Below are 18,937 nucleotides of genomic sequence, written 5' to 3'. Positions count from 1 at the left end.
ACAATCATTCACAAACAAAACAGCCTGTTCGTTTTTGTTCTCTAATGCTTTTGCGTTGGTGGTTGCAGTCAGTAATAACCTACAACCGCTCCCATCCTAAAAGTAACAACTTTCACATTCTTACCCAACCACCCATCAACACGTCAGCATATAAGAATTTCCCATTTAAAAGTAAATAATAAATGAGTTATAGATAAACACTCCATTGTTATTATGGTTACGTATGTACAGTATCCGCGCACAAAAAGTTAAATTAAATTATTTAGTAAAGTAAATGTAAATAAATATAAACCAGAATTTATTTCTTCAAATTCAGTCTTGAGCACGTATCAGTGTTGAATTTTTTAGAGAAGAATTTACTGTATTGTGATCTTATGCAGTTCGGAAAATTAATTTTAACAGTTGCGTACTGATAATTAATTTATTGTGATTTTAAACGATTAAAATGATTAGTCTCTACAGTTGCGTGCAGACGTACCAAAAAATAAATAAATAAATAAATAAAAAGAATATAGAAATGTGGTTCATTTAATTCGGGTTGTTATTTTTCGCTCCCGCTATGGTTTGAAGTAACAATAAAATAACACCTTTCGTTACAATGACCACTTAGCTAACGCTCCTTTTCTTCAACAGTTGGTGATGGTGGTTACGGAGAAGATGATTAAAATCGTGAATGTGATTGGGAAAGAACAAGCGCAAAGCAAAGCGTATTCATATGAACGTGATTGTGAAGTGTGAATTGTGAAGAGGAAGTTTCTAGAAAGAAAGAGAAGAGAATGTTTAAGCTTCATAAGCATAGGAATGGGAAATTAGGTGATAGAATTGAGTTCAGAATTTCGAATCTAAAGGCGCTTCAGGTTGTTTTCTTTCACTTTTTTTCGATTTTGATTTTGTGTTGTTGTTCTTCGTTGTTTCAGTTTAGTTTAGTTTCTAATTTCTGCTTTGCTTGATTAGAATTGTTTATCGTGATGATGAATATTTTGTTTATGTGATTGAATATCTTGGATTGTAATTTGGAAATAACAGAGATTGTTATGAATTATGATATGTGAAACGCAATGATAATTTGGAAATTAGAGAGAATTACGGTTTGTATTGAGTTGTAACGTGTTTTGAATTGAACTTTTATGAAATTGAAGGTTAAATTCATGGTGGAATGCAGAATAATGCTTCATGCTATTTCTGTTTTAGCATTGAGGTTTCTGTTTTGGTGGAATGCAGAACAATGCTTCATGCTATTTTTGTTTTAAGCTATTAAGCTATGAAGCATGGACACCGGAAACACGATACTGATACGGACACTTATGACACAGACACGTTGACATTAAAAAAAATAAAAAAACTGAATAAATTAAACGTAACCACAAATATCGGTGTCGGTTTCGGATATCGACACTGACCGAGACACATCCTTTTTCGGAGGTGTTAGTGCTTTAGAGGTTGTAAGGACTAAATAATGTAGAACATAACTAAATCATAAATTGACTTAAGTGAAGTACTAATATTATTAAAGAATGTAAGGTATTATTACTATACTTTATAGATATGGCTCCTTAGATTATCTCCATGTTTAGATAAAAAGCTTGATTAAGTACTTATAGGATAATCACTTCTTATATAAGTGCTTTTACATAAGCTATTTTTATAATAAAAGATGAAGTCAAACTATTTTCTTATAAGCTATATAAGTTGTTTTCATAAGCTATTGTGGAGATCTTATAAAAATAAGCTGAAAATATCTTAGAGACATCATAAACTCTTTCCATATGGTTTTCCAAATAGTGTCACAAGTGCTTATTATGTTATTGGTAGACTCAAATAAGAAAGTGCTAGTTTTGCAAATAGCGAATGCTAATTGAATTCTAATGTTAACAGGTACCAAAGGGGTGGGACAAGTTGTTTGTTTCTGTTGTATCTGTGGAAAATGGTAAAACACTTGCAAAGACTAGCAAAGTGGCGGTACGTAATGGAAGTTGTCAGTGGTCTGATACTTTATCAGAATCTATATGGGTTTCTAGAGATAAATCGTCCAAGGAGACTGATGATTGTCTCTTCAAACTTATTGTTGCAATGGTACTGCTATTACTATTTCTGCTCTTTGTACTATTATGTATTGCATGCCTTTTTCTGTTGGTTTTATAAGTTTGAACTTTGAAATTACTCAGTTTGGATTATTAATAAGTTTTTTGAAGCACTAAACAAATAATACCATTTAACAGGGATCATTAAGATCTGGCATCCTGGGAGAGGCCACAATTAGTATGACCAGCTATGTGAACTCAGATGCTGCAGTTCCACTTTCAATCCCTCTAAATAAGTGCAACCATGGGACAGTTTTGAATGTAAGTCAGACTATTCAATTATATCTTATTCTTACTTGATTGCACAAAGTAAAAATGCATTTCTCTTGTGACTCCTATTTGTGTCATTTTGGATTTGATTCCAAGTTGTTTTCTGTTAATTTGAGGGAAAATTGAGCTCTGAATATTTGGAATATATTGCTGGCTAGAATTGAATTCAAAAAATAAAATATTTGATGCTTAAAAACATATAGAGTGGTCTTCTTCCCATATTTACTTTACTTGATTTAATTATGTCAGTGTGACATTTCCATTTCACTAAATAAGGTTTTCTCAGATAGATAGATAGATAAACACATGTAGTTATGTAGGAATTATGGTGCATCAAAATGTCATTGAACTTGGAGTTTGAAATTCAGTGGTTATGCATTTTGCAGGTAACAATGCAGTGCCTTACACCAAGAACAAAACCCAGGTTTGTATTGAGGGTAGTCTTTAATAATATTGTAATGATAATGTCTAGTAGTACTACTATAATAAATATTGATCTCTTACAAATTTTCAGGGGTCAAGAATCAAGCAAAGAAAATTCTCATTTGAAGGCTATGAATGAAAATAATCATGAAGTGGCTGTCAAGTCAAATGGATCTGATTCTTCATATGTACAGAGTGCTTCATCTTCCTCTGTTGATGACGTGGACTCTACCTTATCGCCAGGAGAAGTTGAGACGATGGTAAAATTAAAACATTTTCCCTATCATCAGTGTTCTATTTGCACATATTGTTCTGAGTTTCTGTCCATGCATACATGTTGGTAAATAATAATTCTGGATTTATAACTAAATGAAATTAAAATCATTGCTTTTACTTGATCATTCAGTGGTTCTATCCTAGTGGATTTAATCTAATTTAAAATGATTAGAATTGAACTGGTTTTTTTAGTTTAATTTTTCATATGACATTTGATATATCATAAAATGTTCATTAAATACTCAAATTATTGTAAAATATCAAATGTCTCATAAGAGGGGTAGGGGGAGGGGCAGATGTGTTCTTGTAATATAGATCGTAGTGTTAGTTATATAACTTGTAACACTAAAATCCTAATCCATTCAAGAAATAAGACGGAATTATAGATGGTTTGTAGCCGCAGACGTAGGCGCACTTTACCAACTTCTTAAATAAATATTGTGTCCATTGTTTTCATTTGCATTTTTATTTTTGCTTTTGTTACTAATTGATATTCTAATAATGAGACTGACACTGTGTCCCTTGGCTGCAGGCAACAAGTCTTTCTGGTTCTGTATCGAATTACAGCTATAACTCAGCTGAGGATTCCACAGGAAGGGGAAATTTCTCCCCATGCATCAGTGACGGGCAGAGTCCAACGGGAAGAAAAGACTCAACCAGTTCCCAGAAAAGTGTATCCCATTACGATTACCCTGTTAATAACACTTCTCAGTCGAATCGTTCATCATTTAGTTCCCAAAATACACAAGACATTGGTGCATCATCTTTTAAGACGACCCATGGTTCTAATAATAGTCCTGAAGTTGCAGAAGACACGAGTGAAGAGCTACGGGCAGAAGCAAAGATGTGGGAAATGAATGCCAGAAAGCTATTAGGGGACTTGGAAATGTTGAAAACAGAATTCTCATATCAATCTAAAAAGATGACAGGCCTGGAAACGGACCTTTCAACAGCATATGTAGAACGGGATAGTTTGAAAAAAGAAGTTGAGCAGTTGACATTGTCATCAGGAGATCCAATAGTGAGACAAAAAACTTTGGAAGATTCAATATCTCAAATTGAATGCATTCCAGAAATTGAAAATTCTCTAAAAGATGAATTAAAGTTTCAGAAAGAATCCAATGCCAACTTGTCTTTGCAACTAAAGAAGAGCCAAGATGCAAATGTGGAGCTTGTTTCTGTTCTCCAGGAGCTGGAAGAAACCATAGAACAGCAGAAACATGATATAGAAAACCTTTCATCATTACCATCAAAACTCAGCAATCTGGAAAAATCTCTCCAGCTAAGTGAAGAAGGAAATAGGGTCTTTATGCAACAAATACAACAGCTGGAGGAATCAAAGAAAAATTTGATGGCTGAGGTGCAAGAACTGGAAGAAGCATTGGAGGATAAAATTCAAGACATTGAACAAACAAAGATTCAAAACAACAAAGCACTTTCAGATATTGAAATGGAATATGAAAGCAAGTTATCTGCTAAAGAGAAGGAAATTTCAAGTTTGAAAGCAAGGCTGTTAGAATCTGTCCCAGAAACCTGTAATGCGGAGACTGTGTCAAGAGATGTACCTGATGCAGATATTTTGAAACAAATCGAAGAACTGAAAGAGAAAATTCAAGAACTTGAGATGGACTGTAATGAGCTGACAAATGAAAACCTTGATCTTTTATTCAAGCTAAAAGAAGCAAAGGCGTATTCAAAAGATGAAGGTGCATCCAAAAACCTTTTGTCAAACATGCTCCATGATCAATCTTTTTCTAGCTCTGATTCTGAAGTAAGCAACAAGGTATTTCGAATATTCCATTCAGAAGATATGCTCCAGGAGGAAAACGGCAAGAAGATTAGAAATGATAGTCATATTTCAACTCGAGAGCTTGAGACTTCCAAATCAACACTAGAAGTCAGAATCACAGATCAGAATAACAAACTGACTAGTAAAACATCTGAGATGGAAAACCTTGAGGCTAGCTTATCAAGTAAAGAAAATGAGATGTGGGTTCTTCAGAAGCTCCTGAGTGAGTTGGATGCCAAGGTGTATCATCTTGAACAAGAGAAACTTCAATTAGAGGAACACATTGAGGACAGGATAAAAGAAAGAACACATAAAATGAATCTCCACACATCAGATATAGAACAAGAAAATGGACAACTATCAATGCGGATTTCTGTTTTAGAAGAACAAGTGAGTGACTTGACAAACGAACAAGAGTCCCTATTATCAGAACTAGAGAGCACTAGAAATCAAGCTGCATGGCTACAAGAGAAGATTATGGAGAAGCAGTCTGAGATGGATTCTTCCATGGAAGAAAATAAGCAGTTACTAATTACCATTGAAAATGTTGAAGAAGAATGCAATTCATTTGAGAAGATAAATGGATACTTGAGGGAGCAAAAGTTGGAGTTAGAGGAGTATTGCTCCCTTATGGGAGATAGGTTGAGGGAATCAGGTGAAAGATTTTCTAATTGCTGTGGTAGAGTGGGACTCCTAGAAAATAAATTTTGTTTAATGTTGGAAGATATTGCATCAAAAGAGAAGGATTTAACTTCAGAGCTGCATGCTATTTTGGATGAAAATAGGAAACAAATGGAGCAGGGTCAAAGCTTATTGAATCAGATGCAGATTGAGAAGATGGTGGAAATTCAGAACCTTAAACTAGAAATAGAAAATCTCAGATTGAAACTTTCAGCAGCCTATGATGAAAAAGAAAGAGTAGCTTCCAATGCTTCGCTTGAAGTATCCACACTGCGTGCTGATAAAGCCAAGCTGGAATCTGCTTTTGGAGAAGCTCAATCTAAATTGATTTTATCTAAGACTGAGGTTAATAATGTGCAGTCTCAATACGGACAAAAGTTGAAAGACCTAACAACTGAGCTTGCCAATTTCAAAATTAAAATGGAAATGCAGGTGGATGAACATGAAAAGTTGTCAAAACTAGTGGAAGACTACAAATCAAAAGAACTGAAGTTCAAAAGCACTATAAATGCCCTTGAATCAAAACTTCTAGTCACTGAAAATGAAAGACAGCAATACATGGATGAATCCAGAAATTTGAATGTTCGGTTGCAGCAAACATGTCAATTTGAGTTGGAGCACTGCAAGAGAACTAGAACATCCCTTGAAGAAAGGCTTGTGCAGTTGGAGAATGACTTGAATGCAAGAGAAACAAAATGTGTCCAAGAAAAAACTGAGTTACAGAGAAAAGTTCAGGCCCTTGAAGAAGAATTAAAACTGACTAAGGAACAAAAGCGAAATCAAGTTTCAAGGTTAAACAGGAAACCTGTTAACGATGATCAGAAGGTCTCAAAAGTTAGTGCCTTTTTTCAACTAATTACATGATATCATTGTGAAAATTATGATGACACTAATAATTTTATGTCCTTGATTTAGCAGAATTCTATGGTTAAGAATACCAATCAACTTCGCAGTAATAGGAAAAAGCCGTCTTTAAAGAATGACAGAGAAGTACTGAAAGATCAACAGGACCTTCATTACAGCAGCAAACATCAGACTGAGGTGATATATTTTGAATCTCTCTTATTGCATTTTACCTCCTTGTCAAATGTTAAAAAGTATATTTTGTGCCTTCAATTGTATGACCCAAAGTGATAGTTTCAAATAATTGCAATCTCAGTGGAAATTAAATGGTTTTGTTTCATGTCTTTATCTTCATAGGTGGAAAGTGAGCATGGACTTCTTGATGTAAGTGTTGATGTGGTTGAAGTAGAACCAGTATCAAAGACTCAATTGCTTGAGACTGAACTAGAAAAAGAACCCAATGACATATATGAAGTTCAACTCAACAGGTCAGAGGAACACATTATGCATGCCTCTTTATTTTGTTTCTGCTATTGGCTTGTAGGCTTGGAGCTTTTTCTTTTATTTTGAACTCTGCAGCAGCAACAACATTAACAAATATATAAGTATGAAATTTACTTTTGAAAATTCTAGCTATAAAATTTCTTGTATTTCTATCCTGTAGGTCATCACCTCAAGGCCGAAACAACCAAGCAAGTGGCCCAGTAAAATCAATGGCGGAAGAAGAACTAGTGACTAGAGAGAAGTTTGAACGTACAAAATCAATGCTAGAGGAAGAGTTGAGAGATATTCAGGAACGATACTTCCACATGAGCCTCAAATATGCAGAGGTAGAATCTCAGCGTGAAGAACTTGTAATGAAGCTCAAAGCGGCTAAGAGCAAAAAAGGATGGCTCTCATAGAATCATGACCAATCTAGTTATCATTTTTGATGCTGACAAATTCAGATTCCCTGTAATACGAATTTGAAGTGTCGCGGAGTTTTCAGTAATAGGATGTATAGCCTTTGAAAGGAATCATTGGATTAGGGAGTAATAATGAAACTATAAGGTTCATTGTAAATATCAGAAATTTTGAAGTTAGAATTTAACATAGAAAGTGATATTATGATTATCTCGCGGTCGATACCAGCTCTATTAGTATCTTTCATGGAGTGGACCTATTACACGTTTTCAATTTTCTAAATAGTAAGGGCCTGTTTGAAACTTGAATCACTCCTCAAAAACTGTTTTCTAATTTTTAAAAATTAAAAAACTAGAAAATTTGTTTGATAAACTATTTTGGAAATAATAATTTTGAAAATTAGTTTTTTTTTCAGTTTTAAAAACTAAAGAATTAGAAAGTTGTTTCAGTTTTCATTTCCAGTTTTAATTTAGAATTTTTTTTTATAAGAAAGAAATTCAATATAACAAATACTGAAAGTAGGGGTGCTCGCGGTGCGGTTTGGACGGTTTTGACGAAAAAAATCATTCAAACTGCAAGAGAAAAAATAGTGCGGTTTGGTTTGGTTCGGTTGGCTTTTAAAAAAAATCCGAACCAAACCAAACCAAACTAATGCGGTTTGGTTCGGTTCGGTTGGTTCGATTTTTACAAAGATTTTATTGTGCCATACATACACATATATATGACAACATAATTTTATATTTAGACATTCATACACTAACAAATAACAATAAAACTCGTCATATTTTGACAACGATTTTCCATTTAATATGTAAAAATTAAATTAGACAAAAGTGGAATATTAAACATAAAATAATAGCATAAAACAATATAAAAATTATTATAATGAAAAAAAAATAGAAGAGACGAAAGATTAGTGAAGGTGAAAAAGAAAAAGAAAAAGTGTTGAGAGATTAGAGAAGATGTGCGATAAAATGAAACTGAAATACGGAACATTTACATAAAAATGAGAAGGTGAAAAAGAAAGAATATAGGAGAGTAAAGATTATAGAAGAAGAGGAAAGATGTATGTGACAAAGAAGGTGAAATAATGTTATTAGAGATTTGAGAAGATCGGGACTGAAATTATATGTGTAAAGATGGGAAAATTGTTCGTAATCATAAGGCTAATGTATAATAGGTTTAATTTTGGGTTGGATGTGAGTTAAGTAAAATTTAGGTTGTAACATAATACGGTTTGATTCGGTTTGGTTCGGTTTACAAAATACAAACCGCAAACCGAACCGAACCGTGCGGTTTTGTTAAAAAATGACCCAAACTAATCCGAACCAAATGCGGTTTTTTGCGGTTTCAATTTGGTTTAGTTTGGTTTGCAGTTTTCTATTGGGTTGATTTGATTTTGAGCACCCCTAAGTGAAAGTAATCAAATCCACTTACAAAAGGAAAAAATAAACCTACAAAACCTGAAAAAGTATTCATCAACTGTAATCTACTTAAAGTAAAACAAATAATTTTTACTAAAATCATAAAAACACTCAGTAAATTTTTTTTCTCATGAACAACCATTTCCAACAAAATGAAAACACACGGAAAAGTGAGACTTCTCATTAATGGCACTTTGGTAATTATCTTTATTTTCTATTTATAACTATAAATTGAAATTAATAATAGAGTGAAGATTCTTTTTGGTCCCTCACAAATATTACACGAGTCAAATTAGTCCGTCACAAAAAAATTGACCCAACTTAATTCCTTACAAAATTTAACCGGATCATATTAGTCTTTCTGTTAATATTTTTCTCAAATCCGTTTTTTCATACTTCTAAACAGGTTCTTTTCATACTTTTAAATTGTGATTGGACTGATACGTTGAATTTTTTTAATTTTTTAATTTTTAAATACTAAATTAATTTTTATTTTTAATTTCATTTTTAAACAGTTATCAATGAATAATATCAAAAAAGCCAAAATTGTTTCTTATAAAGTAATTTTTAACAAATTCTATTCATAAATTTTTACCTATGAGGTCTGAAATCCAAGCTCCTTCAAGTTAAATGATTTTCACTTTACAACTAAACAAATTAATTTCTATCGTTAATAAAGTGACTATCATTTACAACTAGAAAAATCAATTTCTATTGTTAGTAAAGTGACTATTATTTACAACAAGACGAATCAATTTTTATTTTTAATAAAGTGACTATCATTTACAACTAGACAAATCAATTTCTATTGTTAGTAAAGTGACTATCATTTACAACTAGATAAATCAGTTTCTATTGTTATTAAAGTGATTATCATTTACAACTAGACAAATCAATTTCCACGGTTAGTAAAGTGATTATCAATAAAAACTAGACAAATCGATTTCTATTGTTAGTAAAGTGACTATCATTTACATGTAGACAAATCAATTGCTATTTTATTAAATTGACTCTCATTTAATCTGAAGAGACTTAGGTTCGAGACCATATTGATACAAATTTTATATTTTTTATTTTAAATTTAGAATTATTTAATATTAACCACATGGCCCTGAGTTCAACTCCGAAATAATTTTGACTTTTTTATATTATTAATTTATAATTGTTTAAAAATAAAATTAAAAATAAAAATCAATTTAGTATTTAAAAAAATAATAAATAAAATTCAACGTGGTAGTCCAATCACGGTTTAAAACTATGAAAAAACCGGTTTGAAAAAAATATTAACAGAATGACTAATATGATCCGGTTAAATTTTATAAGGGATTAAATTGAGTCTATTTTATTGTGAAGAACTAATTTGACTCGTGTAATATTTTTTAGGGACTAAAATGGGTCTTCACTCTTAATAATATGAATATCAAATGCTTTTCTGTACTAATAATTTTTTTTATAAAGTTGCACACAAAACTATTACCAATGAATGTTAGTGGACTATCATTTAATTTTTATTTACTTATATCCAAATTGCTCTCACTTCTCAGCTCATATATATATATATATATATATATATATATATATATATATATATATATATATATATATGGGGATGACTCAAGGGAGAACACTTGGTTATTATGAGAAATGAGAACAACGAATCACGGCCATTAAATTTTGATTTTGTTGATTTTAATGGACTGGATTGGTTTCTCTTTATATGATCCTTAGTATTTATTTTAAATCAACATAGAAAGAGAAATCAATCCAATCCATTAAAATTAACAAAATCAAAATTTAATGGTCGTGCTTCGTTGTTCTCATTTCTCATAATAACCAAGTGTTCTCCCTTGAGTCGTCCCCTATATATATATATATATATATATATATATATATATATATATATATATATATATATATATATATATATATATATATATATATATGAGAATGTGAGAATAAATCTGAACTATTGGATTTTAAAATAAATGGTGGAGATTATAGGTGAATCTTTTTTTTTTCTTCTCTCCTATATCATTTATTTCAAAATGTAGGAGAGAGAAAAAAAAAGATTCACCCATAATTTCCACCATTTATTTTAAAATCCAATGGTTCAGATTCATTTTCATATTCTCATATAAATTTGTCATTCGCATATGATATATATATATATATATATATATATATATATATATATATATATATATATATATATATATATATATATATATATATATATATAATCCCTCCTCTTAATAAAAACATTCTATCAAAGTAAAATATATATCATAAAAACAATTATTTGAAACTTTCAAATTTAAAATTAATCAATATTTAATTATGATTTTAATTGAGTTTTGAAATATATGACTTTTTATTGAGGTTTGAGATAATAATATATAATATATTTCCTCTAGAAAAAATAAGTTTAAATTTATTTTCAGTCCCATTACTTTAAAAAAATTATCCTTCCTTTTTAAAAATCGATATTTTGGTACCCGGGTTTTTTTGTTGTTTGTGATTTGGTCCGTTGTCTTATTTTAAAGTTCAATTTAATAATTTTAGAAGTGCCTAGTTAGACATATTTAAGATGACATGTAAAAAAATATGTCTAAAATATGATTTGGATTTTAAACTGGTCAATCTAAGCGCAATTACATCAACAACATTGTCTCTAAAATGGAGTAGCGGACTAAAACTCCTAGGAAAAAACAAAAATTAAGAATCAAAGTTTCATTTAAACATTGTATATAAGGTTGAGTTGCATGTTTAGGAAGACGTTAGGGTTAGAGGAACAGGAAAATATGAGTGACCTCTTCCCACTCTAGCTCAATCCTATATCAACTATAAAGAGAATCCTTTAGTTGGAGATATTGAAAATAGACACACCTATAAAGAAAAGAGCGGAGTTTCTAGAAGTATCGCGGGAGAAAAACACACATGGAGACAACAGGCGCCATGAGGACAGAGGTAGATAAGGGCATAAAAAACCCCGTTCCAGGTTTTTGGGCACACTCTATAGTCTATAAGCACGTCCAGAGAAATTTTTTCATAAGAGTAAACTTACGTCAAGTTCAAAAATGTTAGAAGTAAATATTCAAATAAGATTAAGAGTGAAGAACCATTTTGGTCCCTCACAAAAACTACAGAACCCAAATTAGTCCTCCACAAAAAATAGGACCCGATTTAATCCCTTACAAAATATAACCGGGTCATATTAGTCCTTCTGGGGATATTTTTTTTAAACCGGTTTTTTCTTCTACTTTTAAACCGTGACTGGACCACCAAGTCGTATTTTATTTTTCATTTTTCATTTTTTAAATACTAAATTGATTTTTATTTTTAATTTCGATTTTATTTTTAAACAATTCAGATTTTAAAATACAAAAAAAGATAAGATTTGTTCTAAAAAGGAATCGAACTTAAGACATTTGGGTCACATCCTATGCCTTTACCACTATGCCAACGTACACTTGTGACAAATAATTCGCATGATTTATAGTAATATTAAACAATTCTAAATTTAAAATATAAATATAAAATTTGTACCCATGAGGTCTCAAACTCAAGTCCCTTCAAATTTAATGATAGTCACTTCACTGTAAAATTCAAAAAAATCGGTATTAGTGAATTTTTCTCGATTATGAATGTTAGCAATATTGTTCTAATTTTTTCGAAATTGTTATAATAGTTTCAAAAAAATCAAAACATTGTTAACATTCATTATCGAGAAAAATTCACTAATATCAATTAATCTAATTCATGCAACCCCTCTTAGATTACTTTTCATATTTACAATAAAGTGACTACCATTTAATTTGAAGGGACTTGGGTTTGAGACCCCGTAGGTATCAAAATTTATATTTTTTGTTTTAAATTCAGAATTGTTTAATATTACTATAAATCATGTCAATTATTTGTCATCAATGTATGTTGATATAGTGGTAAAGGCATAGGATGTGACCTAAATGTCTTGAGTTCGATTCCTTCTCAGAACAAATCTTATCTTTTTTATATTTTAAAATCTGAATTATTTAAAAATAAAATCGAAATTAAAAATAAAAATCAATTTAGTATTTAAAAAATGAAAAATAAAATACGACTTGGCGGTCCAGTCACGGTTTAAAAGTAGAAGAAAAAACCGGTTTGAAAAAAATATCCCCAGAAGGACTAATATGACCCGGTTATATTTTGTAAGGGATTAAATCGGGTCCTATTTTTTGTGGAGGACTAATTTGGGTTCTGTAGTTTTTGTGAGGGACCAAAATGGGTCTTCACTCTAAGATTAAATATGTTTTTAGTCCTATAAATAAAAGTAACATATTCAAATATTGTAAAAATATTGTAAAGGAGTCAAGACATCTACTTTTAATATAATAAAGTAGAATACATATGAAATCCTATAATTATCCCTCTAATCACCATTTTGAGGGTGATAAATGGGGACATAGATGTAATTGCATCTCCCTTAATATTTTAATTAATAAATAAATTTTTTAATCATTTTGTAACCTTTCATTATCCTTTTTTCTTTTACCATCATTATTAATCGTAAAAAACTTTATTTGGAATTGTGCAATCTTTCTTGGAATACAGCAAAACCACCTCCACGTTTCTCCTCTTTGTAATCATTTTTTTTTTGCTTTCAAAACTTTCAATCTTCTCTTTTCCTCACTGCATCATTGCCATTGAATTGCCTTCTACTATTTCTTAGTTCTCTCAATTCTCTCCCAAACCCTAATTCCTCCATTTTCATTTTTTCTCCTCTGTCTTCATCAGAAATCGGCATCAAAGGTTGGGTTCTAAATCCCTTTTTCATTTTCGTTTTATTCATGTATTCTTTTTTTGCTCCTTCATTATGTTAATGCTGTTGTTCGTCGTGCTGTCCCTCCATCAATTTTTTTTCATGTTTTTCTTACTAACTGCAACTGCATACAATCGATCTTCTGCATCTTAAATATTTGCAGCATGCTTGCACAATCATAGCAAACTCAAAACCAGATCTGAAGCAAACTCAACAAACAATCGTAGCAAAACTAGATCTGAAGGAAACTCGGAAACACAATCATTGCAAAACCAGATCTGAAGCAAACTCAACAAATAATCGATTGGGATTCTCAGTTAGAAAGTTTAGATTTTTTCACATTTTCTTTAGTCAATATATTCCTTCACCATTTTGAAATTAGATTTTGATTATTCTAATGATGACTTTCGCTAATCACTACCTGTTTTCAATCTGCGGTTTCTGAAAACATTTTAAGTCAGTAACCATATTTGATTTGCGCATGTTGATATTTTTTAATTTATTTTACCCTTAAATTTATCGATGAAGATATTTTCATCATAAAAAAGGTTGAATTTTGATATATTTTCTTATGTCAATAGATTCATTCACCATTATGAAATTAGTTATTGATTCTTCTAATGATAACTTTCACTCATCACTACCGATTTTCAATCCATAATTTCTGAAAACGTTATACACCGGTAATAGTATGATTTTCACATGATAATATTTTCAAATTTATTTTACCCTTCTATTATGATTTTCACACGTTAATATTTTTGAATTTATTTTACCCTTCTATTTATTGTTTTAATTTACCCTTCTATTTATTGTTATTTCCATCACCAATTTCTCTTAAATCTTAACTTTTTTAACATTTGATTTGTGAAATAAGGTCTAAATCAATAGCTAAATTATACTGTTATTTTTTCAATAAACACCACCGATTACAAAATTTCTGCAAGTATGAATATCAATAATTAAGAATTTTAAAACGGGTTATTTTTAAATTTCTGCAATAGTTTTTAACATTTTTTTATATGATTTTTTATTGTAAAGTTGTATACTCAATTGAAGAAAAATGTCTTGCAAATTCGACTATATTAAGGATATCAATGATTCGATGGCGACATAACGTCTTGCTGCTCTTGCTGCTCCTATTCTTGATGTATGGATTGTCATTAATGGTAAAGGTGTTTAAAATGGGTGCAAATGTATCATCCAATTCATCATTTTTTTAATCATTTATGACTTTAACAAATGTTTACTTATAAGTGTAATTGTGTATGACCATTGATATCCAAAATGCATGAATGTTTGTAAATTCCACCTGTAAATGAGCACCTTTTGTTGGATTTATCAGAAAAGTAGTTTTGCTTTTATTTTTATTACCTTTTATATTTATTTATTGTTTTATCATTAATTACGCAAATTTAGTTAATTTATTTTTGCACCAATCAATCATTTCATTCCATATATGTTCTCAGGGCTAAAAATAAGTCTTTTTCAAGGTGTATAAATAAGTCGCTTTAATTGTCTTTCCATTACTTTTATTTTATTGAGAATTGGTCATTTTAATTATGTTTTCATCACAAATATATTGCAAATTTTTACATTATACATTAACACGATTTATCATTAAGTATCTCAGGCACTAGCGTGAAATTTATGACCAAATTAATATATTATTTATTTTCTAAAAATATCTCAATGTATATAATTGATATGCATTATTTTGTTTAACAATGACTATAATGGATCAATGTATATAATTGATATGCATTATTTTGTTTAACAATGGCTATAATTGATAGGTATTATTTCTATAAATATACCAAAAATAACTATGATCAGATTAATATATAATAATCAATTGAAATCTTTTTTTCAAATTCATTTAAACCATTGAAATCTTTTAATGATTACACTATAGTTTTATCATTATTACACGTGAAAAACTTTTTTTTGGAATTGTGCAATCTTCTTTGGAATACTGCAAAACCTCTTCCACGCTTCTTCTCTTTGATTTCTGAGAAACCCTTCAAATTAAGAATGAAATAACAATTACAAAATTTCAAGGGATGTATATGCATTCAATAAAATTAAAAAGTATTTAATTTTTAAGTGGAACAATGCGAATACACTATGGTTGTCATTTTTAAAATTCATTCCAACATTATTATTCGTTTACTACTCTTCACATGAAAGTAATTTTTTTTCAATTATTTTTTTATTGCACATGTTTACCTTTTCACATGAAAAAAAAGGTTTATTATTAGTTAGTATGATTATTTATTTTTCTCTGCAATATTATTTATTTAAAGACATGATTAAGATTTACTTTGTAAGCATGTTGCATTCTATAAATATCAAGCATATGACAAGTATATACTTAAACATTTTATAATAAAATATTAATATTAAAAAATTATATAAATATTTTTTTTATAAAAAAAAATGAAATAATTATGATTGGTGAATTCACAAAGTTTGAATGAGAATATAAATTTGTTAATCTTAATGAGCAATTCTTATATTTTCTTTTTTTTAATCACTTATTCTTTTTCCTATAAATGTGAATTAATTATTAATTATAATAAATTGTTATTCCCGTTCTCTTTCCAATAACGGTTGCTTTTCTATTTGTTAAAAATATATTTAAGAACACAAATAAGAAAATAATTCAATCTAAATCCAAATTTAAGAGAATAAATAAATGATTATAATATTAATGTATAATTATAAAGATGAATAAATTATAGGTAAAGAAATATTATATTTTAAATGATAATTGAGTTATAAATATCGCTAATTTATAGTTAAAAAAATATTATATTTTTAATGATAATTGAGTTATATTTGTGAATACAAATAAAAAATAAATCAATCTAAATGCATATTTATGTTCAACCATATTATAGTTAAATTATTTAATAATTATTTGTTTATTTATTTTTAAAATACTTTATAATCATTTTTTTATAATTACTGTGAGAATAAATTATTTTATTTGTATCAAATAGAATGAGATTTCTCAATAATGATTTACACTATTCTAAAAGCGTATGCGTGATTATTATTGATATTCATATTTATCTTCATCTCCTTAAAAATAATAATATTTAATCATTCTTTTTTTAATGTTGGAACCTTGAAAATATCACATTTATTCTTCTTTCTCAAATTTGTATTAAATTAGAGTTTTCAAGTGAAATATTTGGATGTTTTTGTCATTTTTTTTATGTTCTTTCATGTGATTATTCAAATGGGATGAATATAACTATATTGATAATTGAAAAGTTTGAAATATCACATTTAATGAGGCCAAATACAATTATACACTCATTGTTATTTACGTGAAAAAATTATTAGTAAAAAAAATTATGTTCAACTATTTCACTTCCAATGCATTTTTGGGCTCTCCATACTGTCACATTTATGATTGGAATTTAGTTTACTGTTTTTTAACTTTTCAAAACGATCAAACTTGCCTATTCCAATAAATGGCCTATTCCAATAAATAGCCTATTCCAATAAATTATTATTCCAAATCTAATATTCTATATATTAACTTGATTTACACCTTTTATTATCAAGGTATTAACAAGGAATCGATGATAACACGTTTTTATATCTTCAAAAATTAATTTGATTTAATTTTAAATAATATATTATCATTCAGGTAGATTTGATTTAATTTTAAATAATATATTTTCCTAGCCAATACCAGAGTCAATATATCCAACATTCATCCTATTTTTTTATACAATTGATTAATTTCTTACTATTCAATTCAATTTTGTCTTGAGGTAGTTTTTACTATTATTTATTTTCTTATTTCATTTTGAAGTGTATAATTTGTCTATGTGAAAACATGTAGAATTTGTTATTATCTAGAAGTTGTATTTAGTTGATTATAAATAATTATTCTCAATTTTAATTATTATCTTTCCCATTAGTAGTTTTAAATAATTAAACTAAAATAATCAAAATAATAAAATACAATAACTATTGATAATTGGGAAGTTTAAAATATCACATTTAATGAGACCAATTACAATTGATACACCCAGTGTTGTTATTCACGTGAAAAAAATATTTTAAAAAAATGTTGAACTATTCCACTTCCAATGCGTTTTTGGCGGCTCACCATCACGTTTCATGTGCATAAACCAATTTCAACGCCATTTTGCAATCATTCTCTTACATTCACAACCCTTCAAATTATTATTATCTTTATTTTATTTTTTATTTATTATGGCTATATTGTGATAGGAAGACTAAATATATTTAAGTTAATATGTTTTCAACACAATTCTCTAAATTACAAAACAACAAAATTTTGAGATCATGGTATAATCAAATCGATCATCATCACTAATAATAATATTAACTAATGAATTATAAAATAATATTTCTAATTTGACATAATAACTTAATACTATATATATGCAAATTAATACTATATATATATATATATATATATATATATATATATATATATATATATATATATATATATATATATATATATATATATATATATATATATATATATATATATATATATATATATATGCAATAGAGGTAGGTATTAGTTGTAGGTGATAATAATTAATCATCTTTTTTTAATTAGTTGTAATTGAGTTTAGGTGATAATAATTCATTTTATAGGTAATTGTAGGTAATTATTAGTTGTATCAACAAGGCTAAATTTGAAAATATCATTGGGAATATGTAGCTTTACGCGATAATAATTAATCAGTCTTTCTTAATATTTGCAATTGTTACTATTTTTTAAGAAATTATTCATCTACTATTATAATAACTACTATTATAATATTATTTATCTATGTGATATGGGGCCAATAATGATATATTTATTTTGTATTAAATAGAGTGAGATCCTTTTGTGTCATATCTTTTTAATCCATTTATCAGTATAGTTTTTGTTTAATACTAATTATAAAATTATATTAGTCTACTTTTAATATGGGTAATGGTAAATATATTTATTATAATAAATATATTTACTGTAATAAATTCATTATAATGTAATAAATTTATGGGTAATGGTAAATGAGACCAAAATAAAGGAAATTTATCTTAAAAAAATTAATAAAATAATCTATTTATGAAATAACTATCTTTTTTGAAGAAAAAAAATTCCAAAATATATATGAAAAGAGAGAGTTCATTTTTTAAAAACTTACTCTTTATTATAAAATAACTATCTTATTTGTAAAAAAACTTAAGAAAAATAATTATTTAATATAATATTAAATAATTTTTTTAATTATAATATTCATTTCAATTACATAAATTTTATTTTTTTTCCGAATTCAATTACAAATAAAAATATACTATGTCAACTAATATATTACAGGTAAAATATATAAACAAGCCTATAATATAAAATTTCTTAAATTTTAAGATAATATATTTATTTTCAAAGTAATCATTA

The 18,937-nt window shown here is 28.3% G+C and overlaps 1 protein-coding gene across 2 annotated transcripts; it reads left to right on the top strand.

Moving 5' to 3' along the window:
* Positions 1-568: 568 nt before the first annotated feature.
* Positions 569-7,477, top strand: LOC131644651 (uncharacterized). 2 transcript variants are annotated; one of them, XM_058915209.1, is made up of 9 exons: positions 569-857; positions 1,876-2,073; positions 2,220-2,342; positions 2,738-2,775; positions 2,866-3,034; positions 3,583-6,345; positions 6,439-6,561; positions 6,721-6,851; positions 7,028-7,477. In XM_058915209.1, the coding sequence occupies exons 1-9, from the start codon at positions 777-779 to the stop codon at positions 7,263-7,265; spliced, it is 3,864 nt and encodes a 1,287-aa protein (XP_058771192.1). In that variant the 5' UTR covers positions 569-776; the 3' UTR covers positions 7,266-7,477. The 2 variants fall into 2 exon arrangements, with proteins under 2 accessions (XP_058771192.1, XP_058771191.1); XM_058915208.1 differs by having other exon boundaries at positions 3,583-6,354.
* Positions 7,478-18,937: the final 11,460 nt, after the last annotated feature.

Source organism: Vicia villosa, linkage group LG1, assembly GCF_029867415.1.
Source record: "Vicia villosa cultivar HV-30 ecotype Madison, WI linkage group LG1, Vvil1.0, whole genome shotgun sequence".
Lineage (NCBI taxonomy): Eukaryota > Viridiplantae > Streptophyta > Magnoliopsida > Fabales > Fabaceae > Vicia > Vicia villosa.
This window is presented reverse-complemented; position numbering and strand designations above follow the sequence as displayed.

Coding starts and splice junctions, on each gene's coding strand:
- LOC131644651 (XM_058915208.1), top strand. CDS start 777: ATGTTTAAGCTTCATAAGCATAGGAATGGGAAATTAGGTGATAGAATT. Junction 2,343..2,737: donor ACCATGGGACAGTTTTGAAT/GTAAGTCAGACT, acceptor TGCATTTTGCAG/GTAACAATGCAGTGCCTTAC. Junction 6,852..7,027: donor TATGAAGTTCAACTCAACAG/GTCAGAGGAACA, acceptor TCTATCCTGTAG/GTCATCACCTCAAGGCCGAA.